Source organism: Teleopsis dalmanni, chromosome 1 (assembly GCF_002237135.1).
Source record: "Teleopsis dalmanni isolate 2A chromosome 1, ASM223713v2, whole genome shotgun sequence".
Taxonomy (NCBI): Eukaryota; Metazoa; Arthropoda; class Insecta; order Diptera; family Diopsidae; genus Teleopsis; species Teleopsis dalmanni.
The window spans coordinates 206525622-206541710 of NC_051846.1; the positions used below are offsets into that span (position 1 = coordinate 206525622).

The 16089-nt window shown below is 30.8% G+C and overlaps 1 protein-coding gene and 1 long non-coding RNA gene across 2 annotated transcripts; one reads left to right on the forward strand and one right to left on the reverse strand.

Moving 5' to 3' along the window:
- Positions 1-12: 12 nt before the first annotated feature.
- On the reverse strand, positions 13-2966 carry LOC119671541 (microsomal glutathione S-transferase 1-like). The gene is made up of 3 exons (XM_038082228.1): positions 2764-2966; positions 1930-2012; positions 13-399 (listed from the first exon to the last, which is right to left on the reverse strand). Exons 1-3 carry the CDS (start codon positions 2926-2928, stop codon positions 147-149), a joined length of 501 nt encoding a protein of 166 aa, XP_037938156.1. The 5' UTR covers positions 2929-2966; the 3' UTR covers positions 13-146.
- An 11876-nt stretch (positions 2967-14842) lies between these two features.
- Positions 14843-15191, forward strand: LOC119675052. Its single transcript, XR_005252219.1, has 3 exons — positions 14843-14852; positions 14964-15091; positions 15153-15191. It is a non-coding gene; the product is annotated as an uncharacterized LOC119675052 (long non-coding RNA).
- Positions 15192-16089: the final 898 nt, after the last annotated feature.

A 16089-nucleotide genomic window follows, 5' to 3' on the forward strand; every position in this document is an offset into this window, starting at 1 on the left:
GTTTATTTTGTGTTTTCACTTTTATTAAGTTTTTGTTTTGTGCTTCTATTATGGCATAAGTTTATAATAACAACGAATAAAACACACTTCACCATGCTTGGGTTACGGTCTGGCCGTTTTGTTCTAAGCGTCACCCAAGCGCGAACTTAGATGTAAGTTATAGTGCGTATGGAAACATAGAAAGCCATGTAAGCCGTGATGAAGAAGGTAGTAAAGAAAGTGATGGCGCGTGTCGGCTGTGGCACGGGTCGAAAAGCGTAGACCAGCGTATGCACAATACGTGAGACGGCTGCAATGCGAAATAAAATACGTGCCAGTGTTGCATTCGGACCTGTTGCTATATAGATCAAGGTCATGATCAAGAGCGGTAAAATGTTCTCCATATCATTCCGATGTGCACTGCAAAAACAATAGTAATACAAACATAATGCAGTGTAATTAAAAACGACATTAATTGGGAATTCACAGTGGAATATATCAGGAGAATGATTAGGAATAAGTAAGCGATATAATATTAAGTGATATTATCGATACTTAAATTATCTTGTTATAGTCATTGATATCACAATTTTGGAGAAAATAAAAAAAACAACTAAAATAGTTGATATACATAAAAATACATATCTGAATAATTACTGGCGAATTCTAGTGGTGTAGCCAAATCTTAACCCTCAAAAAAATGATTCAAAATATTGTTCAGAATCTTTTCAAATACCTAATTCAAAATAAATTAATTTTATAAATTATTATTATGTTAAGGCTAATTGAGTCAGTGCACTTGAGTACTTTTACTCTCTATTAACTGCGAGGTTTCTTTTAACCTCTCTCTACGCCTTGACTGGATTATTGTTTATCACTTCATCAGATTAAGCAATAATTGACCTCAGATCTGCATACGTCCCCGAGGAGTATGCAACCCTTCTGAGATTCGATAACGCGGTGTTGGTAAGCCTGTCAGTTTTATAATAGTAAATAATCTAAGGGCTCTATCCTTTAACTATTTTTTGATCGGATCAATCTTGAGGTCCCTGAGGATTGTCTAAAATCTAGTGTAATTGTGTGATATAGAGTTCAGTTTTAGTCATTCCAAAAAATTTTTAACATCCACTTAAAAACTGTGGATGTGTCTAATTGCAAGTCTAACTTCTGTTGAAATAGACAAACCGAATCCTTTTATGGTTTTAAAAAAGGAATAAGCGCGGCATATATTATCATAAATCAAGCCTCACTGTTCTTGCCCTTTCTATTCCGTAATTTGGTTGTTTCTTAAAATATCAGTTTCTGTGTGTTCTTGACAATTGTATTAGAAAATCGGATGTGCCTAAAATATTCTTCTTAATTTTTTGTATTAGAAAACTCAGTTGTCTCCCCAAATACACCTTTTTGTTCTTGTCGCTTGTCTTAGATATTCCGGTTGTTCTCGCGAACACTACTTCTTGCCCAATAGGAGTAAGAGTAATTAAGAGAGTAATATATCTAACCTAATACAAGGCTACAAAAGATAAACGTTTTTACTGAAATGAAATCACTGACGTATACTAACAAATAGCACTGTCAAACACAGTTCAAAACTACCCACCAATTATATACCTATATATATATATATATAGGGAACTAAAACTACATCAGGAAATATTATACTACGTACGAGTATAATATTTATATAACGTTTTGATTAAGGTCTGAATTAAAATTGTAATTGTTTTTTTTTTGTTGACCTCAAAACAATTTTTAATCAACTACACAAAATAGTTCTATTTATCTATCCCTCTCTATCTCGCTATCTAACTACTCTACTTGAAGTCATTACATATTTGAACTAAAAATAAATTTATAAATTAAATTGTTAGCTATTAGTTTTAAATGTGGGGTCGATAATTAGGGGGTGATAATTTGTGTTATATATGTATAAATAGAAAATGAACTCACCGCCTTACACGTTCCACGTTTGGGTCATTAAATTTTACCTCATCCGTTGTACGCATTTTTAAATCTTCTGGATTAGCGAAGGTCTGAAATAAAAATGTAGTGGGAATTGGAAAAATATATTTAATGAAAAATTTATCTATTTGAGATTTATATTTTATAAATATTGTTTCGATATATATAATGTTTCGATAAGAATTTAATAAAGTTATAAATACAATCTTCACTCTAACCTTATTTTAATTAAAAAGAAGTTGGAAGATTTTACATTTATACAAATTAAACAATGGTTTTACTAAAGTTACCTTGAAGCTCATATTAAATGTACAATAATATGAATTTATCATCTTTGGTAATACAACTCGTGTACGGTCTTTAACTGGGGATTCTACAAATCTTTCCACATACCCCAATTGAGTGCTAATGTCTTCCAGTTTGACGCCATTAGGTACTGTCTGACATAGTGTCTCCAATACACTTAGTTTGTACACAGAGTGCTCCTACCTCTTTAAGTGCCCGAAAGGAGTCTACAGAAAAGGACCTCTTAAGAATATTTGGTAAAAAAGTGGTGCATTATGAAAAAGTACACAAATAGACTAGGTTCTACTCCAATTTATTATCAACATGTCATTTATAATAAAAATATTAATTTTAATCCGCACTACAGCTATGGAAAGTAAACTCGGCTATTTATGGAACTATATTATTATGGTAATTATATCGAATCAAGATTTAATAATCACACATAGTGTATGAGCAGAGTTTTCGAATCGTATATTATAAAAATATAAAAAATTATGAACCTTATCTCTTAATGCTAGTCGACCTATATATTACCTTCGTGCCTATACGTTGCATAGCAGTCAATATGGACATCATTAGCATTTTCAAAATCAATATGCTTGTCCAGAACAAGTAGCAACAGAATACCGGATTATCCAATGTTAGTAATCTAAATCCAGCTTTATCCAGATCAGGTTCTTTAGTTGAAATGGTCTCCATCACTCACTCTATCCTGAAAATTCTTCACTTCTGCAGCACTTGTGTGACAAGTTGAAACCTTTATTTTGAACTGTCCTTCTTTTATCCAAAAATGTTGAGCGTTGCTGTTTGAAGGTGATTATTTGCCATGTGTTAATGTTCACAATATTGAGTCGTGTGAGTTATAATCGATGGAATTGTAATTAATAATTTATTTACATAAAATATTAATGAAAAAATTTTTCAATGAAAATAAAATGTTTATTCATATTATGGAAATGTAAAAGCTGTAAGCAAAATATTTGCAAAAACTTGCAGAACTTTTTCTTGGGCACCATAAAGAGGTTCCTTCCGACCCGAAAGTACATTTCATAGCGGCCATCAGTTTTGTGAAAAAGCACAAGTGCCGTTAATATTGAAAGTATATATCCTTCAAAACTTAAGAAGTTTTATCTTTTGTTAAATAATTTTGAAATAAAAAAATAATATTAAAACTCTATTATTAGCTTTATAAATTACTTTTGGGGTTTTGTAAGAAATTTTCTGTGTTCAGTTTAGGGACCTCATTTTATTGAAGAGCCATTTTTGGCAGATCTCACGTACACAAGATGTTATATTAAGATTTTTATGTGTTCCACATAATTTAACATTAATTAATGTTTTTGCGTTTAATTACGAATAAATCAGTTTAATTATTATTGCCTGATAACCTATCGAAAAATTTGATAAAAATAAAGAAATAATAGTAAAAGAAATGCAAATTCTTAATAAAACTTGATAGGAGAGTTCCTGATATAACTAATGAAATCTAATCTACGTTCTTAAATAATGTCTTAAGTGTTTGTATTTATAGTCGGTTTTTATAATATAAAAATAAAAATAATATAAAAAATAAACTCGAAAAGATCAAGGTTTCGTTTAAGAATTTTGATTTCATTGCTCTTTGAGATATTTTGAAATCTCACAAGATAATTTTTTTTATTTTAATAATATTTTATTAATATTGAAAACAAAAAAAAAACATAAACAATAAATATTATATAAGGAAATTAGTAGCTAATTATTTTGTTTATTCTTAATTAATATTCTAGGAAATAACAATATAAAACAGTAGGTCCACAAAAGCTTTTTCTCAATATACAAAAATAATTTAATTTAAGTTAAAATCGGCTCTATTCATTAATAAAGCCACGATTTCATTCATCCGCAAAAGGAATATATTATTTGAGTTTATAAAAATCTTCCAAATTATTATACCATTTTTATAGAACGACAGACAAGCCTATCAAAATAGGCATCTCTGCCAATACCACTTATTAGTTTATTTTATTATGAACTGTATTATAATCATTCCACTGTTTTGCAAATATGAAATCGATTTGTCGAGACCTTTCAAAGCCCCTTCTTCTAAGTGCCTTAACCGCTTTGAACATTGGCTAACATTATTAATGTTTTTTTTTGTCGAACATAAACCTTGCTTTTTTAATCACTTTTCCATCCGAGTCAACTCTCTCTTAACGAAACCATTGTTTGAGGTTAACAAACAATTAATAGTTATTGAAGACTTAATCCAGAGAATATACAGGTCGAATAGATACATTATAATAAAAAACATTCAATGGTCAGCTAATAGTATTAAAAACGGAGTAAAAATTAAGTTTAATTGATCTCCATTCACTTTTGATATACCGATCTCTTTCTTCTCTTCTCGCTTTTCATTGCAAGTACTACCTAAGTCCCTAAACAGTTACTCAACTCTTATAAATACGAGTACTCCCAAAGTGTGCTTCAACTGTACACTAAGTATACTATCTTTATTCTATTCTTCATACGAGTTTTGTTATTCTTGCTTTCCCTGTCCCTCTGGGTTATAACAGCAACAAGAATTGAAGAAACAATTCCGAATTTAATAGCCTGAATACGGTATTGATATCTATTAAAGAATGGCATAATCGATCTGTTAGATTTTAGCGTAATCTGACCATTCATGAGTATTGTTGAGGGGATATCTATCTATTCTCTTAAAACGTCGTTCATATCTATCAAAGAACGGCACAATTGATCTGTCCAATTTTGTGAAACCACGATTATTGTCAAAGAGACATCTATCTCTTCAAAAACACCAATAATATCTATTAGGGAACAGCACAATTGGTCTACCAAATTTTGGATTATCTGTAACTGTCTACGATTATTGTAAAGGGGACAACTATCCCCTAATTCAGCCCTAAAACGCCACTGATATCTATCAAAGAACGACACAATTGTCTATTAAATTTTAGGATATATCTAATCCTCTCTGATTATTGTCAAGGGCGCTCTATTCAACAATTCACTCCCTGAATATTCCACTGATATTTATTAAAGTGCGATACTCTCTAATCCTCGGCGAGGCTATGTTAGCTGTTAAAAGGTGATGAAAATCTTACAAAATCCTACTTGATGAGGAAGTATTACAAAATCATTACTTGCTTAAGTGTATTTTATATAAAACACTAAATTTATTTCAATAATAAATTATGAGCTGAAAATTCATTAATGAAGTTTCTATTTATTTTTTAACAGAATTTTGTAAACAGAAAATTAACAAAACAAGTACAAATTTTATTTGTAAATTTCATCAGCAAAGAACACAGTCTTGGGTATACCGCGGCAGACACAAAAACAACAACAACAAAAGGCATTGCATTATTTCCCACGTATTGCCTTTGCATGATTTTACACATGAAAATTCCCAATAAGCCAGCAAACGTAATGTAAAAATTTAGCCGGTGAGCAACAGCCAAGCAGAGCAGCAAATAAACACGTAAAAGTTCAAAGTCCAAATTGGTTGAGTTTTGTGACGAAAAAGATATCTCCAAACACACAGGCGACAGGTTAAGAGGACAGCAATACACGTAAATATTTTAAAGAGAATTTGTTCGCTTTTAAGAGATGAAAGACAAGTACAAAGTGGAACAAATAACTTAAATAGAAAAAAATAACAAAAAAAAAGATTTATAAAATGGCATGTTTCGTGCTACTTTAGATTTAGCTTTGATGCATAAACTGCCGTACATACATAAGCATTCTTTTATCGATCGATTGATCTATAAAAGATCAACGTGTTCGTTTTATAGCCTCTGTTAATGTGTTATATTATTTTTCTTTTTTAATTACATAAATACATACGTACATATACTCTTGTATATTTACTGAGTTCAATCGGCACAAAATATTTTTGCCATAATATTTTGTACAATATGATATTTGTATGTATGTATGCGTGCATATGTATAAGTACGTATGTACATATATGAGAAGCCATTGCTCAATAAAGCACAGAAAGACGTATCGGTGCCAATTTCATATCTCTTTCAAAGCTAAAAAACTTAAGTGTACTGAAACCTTTTCTTAATGTTAAAAATTACAATATTTTTTTAACTCGTAAAGCAAAATGTGAAAATAAGAAGAAGATAAACGTTGATTCGAGATTAAATGATGATTCAAGATTTACTAACGATTAAAAGTTGAATGTTAATTAAATGTTTGACGACGTTTAGAACTTGAATGCAATATTTGTTTATAGAGCAAAAATAGCCCTGAGAATGAAAGAATGAATACACCAACATTCTTTCTATTATTAGTCATTAATAGATCATCCAAATCACTAAACATAATGTTTAAATTAAAGATTGCATATGAACAGATATTTCAGGAACAAAATTCGCAAAGAGAGAGATCGCGTTATGAAGAGTATCTAGCAATAGACCCAGTCGCTTATATAAGGAGTGATCATTTTTGGGTTCAAACCATCCAAAAATATTTTGGATCATTGCACAGTAGATGGTAATGGTATTTGGGGGTTTTCGGGTTAGGCTAAAGCCCCTATGCACTGCGACCAGTTTGATGTATTGTGCACCTTGCACTGTAATACTGGATAAATTAGATAGTTTTGATAGTTTCATTTGAGCTACCTATAGTCTAGAATCGTTCTGTGAAATAAATTTAGTCTATGACATAATGAATACATCACAAAACGTTCGCTATAATTAAAATAACACATATGTACCTATATAATATAATCAGTTCCTCTCACGGGCTGTTACGTATATAGCGTTAGAGAACTTTAATGAATTACATTAAATCATTCACAAATGCATTTAAAAATTGTGAGGCGCTTCATCCATTTGATCTGACTGAGAAGATAATCATTTTAAAAAAAATTTTTGTGAATTATCGAAATGACAGATAATACAAAAAATAATAAACACCAAATAATGCTAACCAAATAATTTATTTCTACCTACAATGTCACGAGCCAGCAAATGTTCTTTGTGTTTTATATATGGACGTAATGAATGAGATCTGAATAGAAACTTAAGATTTGATACCAAATAAGTGAATATGTGAATGTTTGAGTTTAAATGTGATTTAAAATACTAATCAGAAGTAATTGCAGTTTATGTCATTTGTTTCTCTACTTATTAGTACTTACCAAAACACACTAATGCAGTTATTTGTGTCTGATATATAAAGTTCTAAACTACAGGTAAACGAATGGATACTGAATAAAGTGAATGTTTGTTAGTGTGTAAGTACATATAACATAAATAACCAAATTACCCAAATTGTCTTTAAAAAAAATTGTATTCCATAACCTTAGACAATTCCATAATCATAGAAAATTACACAAACAATAACGCAATTTGAATGAACTTATTGAATTGCCTAAGTGGTCTTTAAATACATTATCTTCAAGACAGTCTGCAGATACTGTCATTCACTCCAGACAATTACACAAACAACAACGCATATAACGGGCATATCGCATAGTCTCGTGTGATGCTGCTGATTGGGTGTATGCTAGTGGATCTAGAAGAGCTACTGGTCAGGCGTTACTTTTTTCCTGTGCTCGCATACACAAAATGCTGAACGTATGCAATCTTGTTGGGTTTCATAACTACAAACCGGAACAAGTACAATATTTATTGGTGACTTTAGTGGGATCACTCCGAAAAATTAAAGTAGATAAATAGTCTCTATATGAGAATTTACCGGGAGATGCGAATTGCTGACCTTTGTTATACTTGTTAAACCATTTGGTTTTCTAGTTGATATTGAGGAGATTGGATAAGTTTCCTTTTGTTATCTCTTTCAAGCCAGTGAAAAAGCGATCCCCAAGACATCGAAGTGGCCTTGTCTACAGTCCTGGACAGAGACTCATGAAGTGGTTGATAGATTCTACCTCATCTTCATCTTGGCAACTCCTGCATAATCCACTTGTTGGAACTCGCCACTGTTGGAGCATAGGCGCAATGGCACAGTGCCCCTTTAGTACTCCAATAAGTACACGAACTGTAGGTTTGCTGAAGCCTAAAAGGCTTTTCGGTTTATTTTTGTTCAAACTAGGCCATAAGGTTCTAGTGATCTTACAGTACAAATGTTGTCACAAAAAAAAATGGTGATCTATAGTTCATAATAATAAAAAATAAAATAAATTGAATTTTCGGAAGTCCATTCATGTAACAGTCCAAATGTTACATGAGAAATTAATTAATCACAATGATGTAAAGAACTATTTTGAACACACAAATATAATCTCAAAGTCTAGACATAATTGCTTAATATTTTATTAAAATAAAATTCATATGGAAATTGCTCTATCTCGCTGTAATCTTATCAATAATAGGCTCCAATTTACGATGGAATTACAGAAAAATAAATAATTTTACAACATTCTATAATGCAATGGAGAGCAGTGAAACACAAACACTGACGCTGTTCGAACAAAGTTCAAAGTCTGGAAATCATGCAATCTGTTCTCAGAAATAAAAAGCACTCGTACACCGTATCGCCATAAAAAACATGAGCAAGCGGGGTGACCAATCGCCAGACTGATACCGACTACCAAACTTAATCAACAGTGTTTATATATAATAATTTATTATTAATGCTCGCTCGTCATATGCTAGTGAGTAGTGAGTAGTGAGTACTAAGTTTGTCCTTTAGTCACAATGAGGCTACCGAAAATACCATATTGAAGACTTCGCTGATAACAGTCCTCCGCTTCTTATCGCAGCGACAAAGCGAAAATCTACGAAATTTATTTATTAAAAAATTATTTTATTTCCTAATCAAATGGAAAATTATTTGCGTTTTTATTGCATTTTAGTAGTTTATTGTAAATTTTGTAATAGTTCTTATCGATAAGTACGAGACTACAACATTTGATTTATGTTGCAATGTAAAACTTTTATAGAACCATAAATAGACGAATATATATAGTAGAACATATTGTACAAAAGTCGCAGACAAATTTTGTTATTAATATTTATTTATTGATAAAACCATAGACTCACTTGATTTTATAGATGTGATTTTGTAAAGTAATGTTTATACAATATAATCTAATATATTGAATATTTCTTAAAGTTTTCATATTATGTACAATCTATTGGCAGTATTTTCCAGCTACCCTTTCAGTTACATTGAGTCTCTTGTACTCTGAAATGGAAATATCTTCATTACAAATATAATTATAGATATTTTTATGTTTTATTACTACAATTATTATGTTATACTTATTATTATGATTTTTATAACACCCTCCAAGTCACAGCTAGCTGCACTTAAACGTAAAAATAGAATAACGGTAAAAAAAGAAACAGCTAACTGGACCAAAAAAACTAGTATAATAATAAGCGACAGGGAATTTCAGCCTAATGTATGTGTTTGGTGCACTAATGAAAGCAAACACATAGTGCTGTTGTCTATGAAACCACATTTAACACAGCCGTTCCAATAGGAATTTCTTTCACAGGCGATATAAGTAATATCACCTTAAAGTATCTACGTCAACGTTGGACTGACAACTTTAACCTCACCCTACACAGTTGTATCTTTTAATAACAATATTTTTTTTTATTTTATTAATAAAATTTTTTTTTAACTAAAAGTTATATATAGAAATTCAATCAGTCAAAATGAATAATAAAAATAGCCTAGCCTTTGTTGGGATTGGATGCGATTGAATTGCTTCTCTCAAACCAGAAGTCAAGTTCTTAAATTACTTATTATAAACAAACTTTAAATTTAATTTCTCGCTATTAAATATGTTTTTGAAGACCCACAATTTATTTGCTACAAAATATTTTAATTAAAATAACAAAGAATGCCGTAAGATGCCTGATATGGCGTACGTGACTTTCGAAGTGCATCGCGCGTTATCAAGTCACGAGTACATAACAAAAGGGCGGGTAATACTACTTCGCCATGTTAAATGCACTTTACTTTTATAAAGACCTAATCATTTTATATTAATTTTCAAGAATTCACAAAAATATTAAATATTTGATTTAAATTTTTATATTATTTTTTGTAGTTCTTCTGATATATGGTAACTGCATGAGTCCATACTCATATTAGGTTATCAGTTTTTGTGCAGAATGTTTTAATATGGGATTATCACAATATCAATGTGTATATAAGATCCAATAAATGCACTTTTCACATTTTACGGATATTAAAGTTATTAATTATTTATATATCATTGTTGTATCTCCTCAAAGATCGTTCCGACTTTGATACATATATCAATAGAAACAATAAGGAATCTCAAGATTGATCCGATCAAAAAGGACATAAAAAATAGAGCCCTGAAATTATTTGCGAAAACTGACAGACTTACCATGACCGCATTATCAAATCTCAGAATGGTTACAGGCTCCTCGGGGAGGTATGCAGATCTGAGGTCAATTATTGCTTAGTCTGATGAAGTGATAAACAATAATCCAGTCAAGGCGTAAAGAGAGGTTTTAAAATTACCTCGAGTTAAGAAAGTGCACTGGCTCAAATAGCCTCAACATTATAAGATATTCATCTCTTTATCCAAAAACAATGTCTATATACTACTTTTAATTGGCTTAAACCCTAATGAGACTATAACTTTTAGTGAATATATTAATTTTTTTTAATTATTCTTTAATCCTTACATAATATTATCGCTTTTGTAGCCAGTCTAGTGCCATTTAATGGGGTGGCGATTATTAGATAATCTCCACAACAAAAACACTGCGAAAAATACATATACTAATATTATATATTACAATTCCCATGGTACAATCCTTACTGTGCTACCTTTCGTGAGACGCCAAAAATTCCACCAAGCAAATAGCAATTTCGAACTAATATTATTTAATAGGTGTTATTAAGAAAAAATTAGAATAAATCATAGCAATTATGGATTATAGTGGTATGGATGCAAAAGAGTTTATAAGAATTGAAAAAAACCCGTATAAAAATATAAAAACCTTGTCACCATCATGAGTTGGAGTAAAATATCGTGGAGTGCAGAGCTTCGCATGTATATTGGATAAATTGAATAGACAAATTGAATAGACATTCGTATTCAGTATATTACGTGATTATACCCTGACCTTAATTAAATTAGATCAGTTTTTAAGGTCCTTGACTAAACTACTTAAGACGGGATTTTGTCAGCCGGTCTATTTAATCAACTCTCTTAGATCCAACGAGTTTATTGCGTTATCACTGCTTAATATACCACCTTAACTGTTTACTTGTGAATTAATTTTAAGGCTTTACTAAAGCAGAGAAAGTTTTTTATCTTATTGCTATATACCTCTGTGAAAAAGTACCAAATATGTTTACCTAAGAAGTTTGCTCTGCTTCTAGTTAGAGCTGAGTAGCAGCAAAATATTCCATTGTATTCCACTGTTTCTTTGTACCTTTCATCTGCACAATTTTACCATATTCATAGGAGAAAACTTTCAACTTAAGAGCGTAGATAGATATCCATAAGTCACCGTTTCAGAGATATCCTCTCTTAGTAAGCTAAGTATATCGTTTTATTTTTTTCTATACATATTCTAACTAAGCTAGTACGATCAAGTTTATTGTTTTTAGTCTAAAACAAACTGATTGACTTGACTTATTGCTAGGAGTCCTTTATCTTTATCCTTTTTCTGATATCCTTTATTTGTATTACCATAACAAATAATAATGAAATTTCTAAGAGGCTAAATCGGCTATATATTAAAATGTTTTTAAGAACGTTCCATTCCCGTTCACCAATATCGTTGTGTGATCGTTGTCAGTAATCGCAAAATTAAAGAAACTAACTTAAGTTAGATACAGTAACTTTGATTTCGTACTATATATAGGTCTAGATCTTAAAATTGTAGTTTATATACTAAAAGAAAAAGAACATGTAAAATTTCTGTTCCTGTGTTCACTAGCTTCAGATTTTAGACGGCGATTCATAAAGTTTACTTTAATTTCCATGTTAATTCAAGATTTTTTACATTCTCATCCATTCTTTGATTCATTCTCATTTATAGGAATCTTAAGATCAAAGTCCAAATTAATGGAATTCTTGTTCATATAGAAGTTGACAAAATTTTAAATAATTTGTGAAATAATTAACTTATCTACGAAATAATCTGAAAAGACGAGAAACCGCATTACTCATTTTATATAAATGTTATATATATACATATATGTACATACTCGTATTCATATGGAATATTCAAAGTCTATTAAAACGTCTCATAGATGTCATTACTATATTAACTTAAAGTTGAAAACTAATTAAAATAAAAATTTTAATTTTCAGTAAATAAAGAAACCTACAACGTATTTCTTAAATATTGTCTATATACTATAAATAATACATATTATACATATAGTCTATGTATTGATATTATTCATCAGAGAGGTGACTATTATTTTAAATACATATGTATAGATGTGGGTACATATAAGTGTACATAAAAACAGCAAAAAGTTTTCCATACTTATATATTAAAATGATGGGGTTTTCATAAATATATTTATATATATATATATGTTATTAACAATTATATCGAGTCTTCCCGTGACAAATTTAATTGGACGTACTTTAAAGTGAAAAACTTTTGATTCTTTCCAGTAATGACAAAATCATTTCACAATTAAAAAGTGTATAATATTTATTTGAAAATATGTTTGTTGGTAATTTGTTTATTCCAATCACGCATTGATATTCTAAATCTGAAATCCAGGGACCAAAGGCTCATCACGTTCCGGTGAATGTTTATGCATTCGTTGACTGATCGCAATCGCAGCCATTAATGTCTAAATCTAGATGATGTGCTAAAACTATTATTAAATTTTATTTTGTTTTTCAAAATAGTAATCGTCTATATTGAATTCCTGCCCAATAATTGCTCAACACTTTGTGCGGTTGTCAAGTAATTTTTTGTTCAATTTACACTTAAAAGAGATTACGATTATCATACGTGCATACATACGCATACATACATACACAATACCAAGTGCAAGTTCCATCGAAAGCGTTCTTATCATATACATTAATGTGCCTTTTTTATTACTTTTAATTCTCCGACTTTTCATGTTTAATATGATAATTCCAATTTTAAGTATTCTGATTTGAATAATTTGAACTGTGAGTAATATTTTCACATTTCAATAATTTTTAAATATTACTTAAACTCCCAATAGGGCATTTGTACATACTTATTTCTTTCCCACCCTATCTAGAACTACCATCTTCTTTCTTGTTAGATTTTTACTGCTTGGTGAATCAATGCTTCTAATTTTTCCCGATCTGTTGTCACGGTTCACCAATTTTATTCACTTATCTCATGAAGGTCACTTATATCATTCTCGATGAATTTTTTCCTCGGGCTGCCGGTCCAAATGCTTCTTTTACTGCTTACTTATAGCGCAAGCTTCTCAAATTCTGAGATTTAATGTATCACGACACATTCATTGCATTTGGGCCGTATAGTTTTCGAGGAAGATGAGAGTATAAGACGATCTCTTCTCTTAGGACAATTTTAAGCCTTCTTAAAATATTTTTGATAATTTTATATTGGATATTGTCTATTTTTAATATATAAATGTTAAAATAATGTTTTCATGTGAAATTTGAGTTTTAAATTACTCTCCGGATGTTTCCACGGATGGGAAACGTGAAAAAATTCGGCTCGTATTCAATCGCACATCCAAGTATTCATAAACAAATGCTTAAGAAGAATAATGAAAAAATATTCGCCGGAGCACATATCCAACACTGATCTCTGGAAACGCACAGAACAATTACAAGCTGCCACTGAAATCAACAGAAAAAAATGGAAGTGGATTGGTCACACGCTCAGGAAAACTGCATCCATAACAAAGCAAGCCCGACACTGGAATCCACAAGGTAGTCGCCGGCTTGGAGCTCCAGCTAAGCCATGGCGAAGAACCGTGGATCAGTAGCTTAAAGAGACGCACAGTACTACTGGATGCCTATTACGAGAGAAGCAGGGAACAGAATGAGATTTAGAGGAAATGTTGAGGCACTATGTTCCACTAGAAGAGAAGGACAGCAGTTAGTAAGTAAGTGTACTACACTGCCCAGCGGCACCATTATGCCAGCGCTGAAAAAGTAAGCGAGGAGGTAATAGCTCTTCGTTTTTATTTTTCTTTGTTTTCGACATTTGTGTTCGACATAGGCAATTTCGGGGTTGAAATTATAAAAGAATGAAGAAGAAAAGCATGAGTTAAGAATTTCTTGTTTTGCCTACATTGTATACATTTAGTCTGCTTTTGATTTTAGTGAAGTGCGAACAGTGAACAATTTTTAATTTTTAAAATCAAATAAAAAACAAAAATATAATTAAAATATAATTTGTAATTTCACATAAACTCACTGTAAGTATATGCAAAATTAAGTAAATATATTTAAAATGATAATTGTAATTTTTGTTTTGTATTATGTAGAAGCTTCTGCGTCAAGAACGATTAATTGACCAATGTGCTGCGAATGCAGTCATTCTAAAACAAGGGGTAATCAGCTGTAGTCATGTAGTCAGCTGTTTCAATTGGAAAATTTTACAATTCAAACTGAGGAGGATTTAATTCAATTTAATGAAGAAATCACTGCCGTTGAAGTAGTTGTAAGTTAAATTATATATGTTTCTTACTTTCAATTTCAACTTATTAATATATTCACATGTAACAATTTTACTAATTCATACATTTCTTTTCATCTATTACGTTATTTATAGACTGCATCAATGAGACGCGTTATTAAAAAACAATCAATTACGCGAAAAATTTCCTGGAATTTTGGAGAATGGTTCCCAAGGCAAGAAGTTCTTAAGAGCATTAGAGAATGTGACAGCAGCACTTTTTGGTATGGTATATTGTACATAATTAACTTTAGCGTATACAATAACATACTTTTGTATTTACAGATGCTTTAAGTACAGATGGTAAGCCGGAACAAGTGATCGAGTCGAGTCTGGAAATCTCTTCAAGGTGTTAGTAACAATTTCCAGAAAAATATTCATCTATATAAGTATGTTATATTTTTTTATGTAAATATTAATATTTTAATTGTATAAAACATAAATATAAAATATAATTTATCCAAAAAAATTTATAGTATTTTATTTAAAAATCAATAGCATAGGTAAAATTGAAAATTTAAGCGAACATATCAGCGCTGATATGTTGCATTACAAATTCGAAAAAGTAAGCTAACATGTCAGCGCTGATATGTTGCATTACAAATTCGAAAAAGTAAGCGAACATGTCAGCGCTGATATGTTGCATTACAAATTCGAAAAGGTAAGCGAGCATGTCAGCGCTGAAATGTTGCATTACAAATTTGAAAAGGTAATCGAACGATTCAGCGCTTGCCCGCAATGACATGCACGTGTTAAAGTAATTAGGAGTTTCATTTGAATAATCAGCGCTAGGCATTACCATTCAGCGCTGAGGGAATCGATTCCCTCAGCGCTGAAAGTCCCGCTGGGTGTTCACATGCCTAGGTATATTTGTTTGGTGATTCAGAAACGCAGCAATTATTTTCTTATTTAAAAATTATTTTCATCACATATATTACATGAGATTATTTTCATATGAGAAGCAATGAGACAATTTCGTATTGGGTTGTTGCCATAAGTATGTGTGTCAACAAAGAAAAAAGTATTAAAACATCAGACTTCAGTCTAAAAAAAGAGACGTTGGCAGTTGCCAACGTAGTTATTACGTTGATTTTATGACGAACTACGAACTGAAAGTCCAAAACTCCAAATTTATCACAAAAAATTGCAAGCAAATATACACACACAAGTCTCACATATATATGCTTTCATGCTTACACACAATTTTACATATAGAAAATAT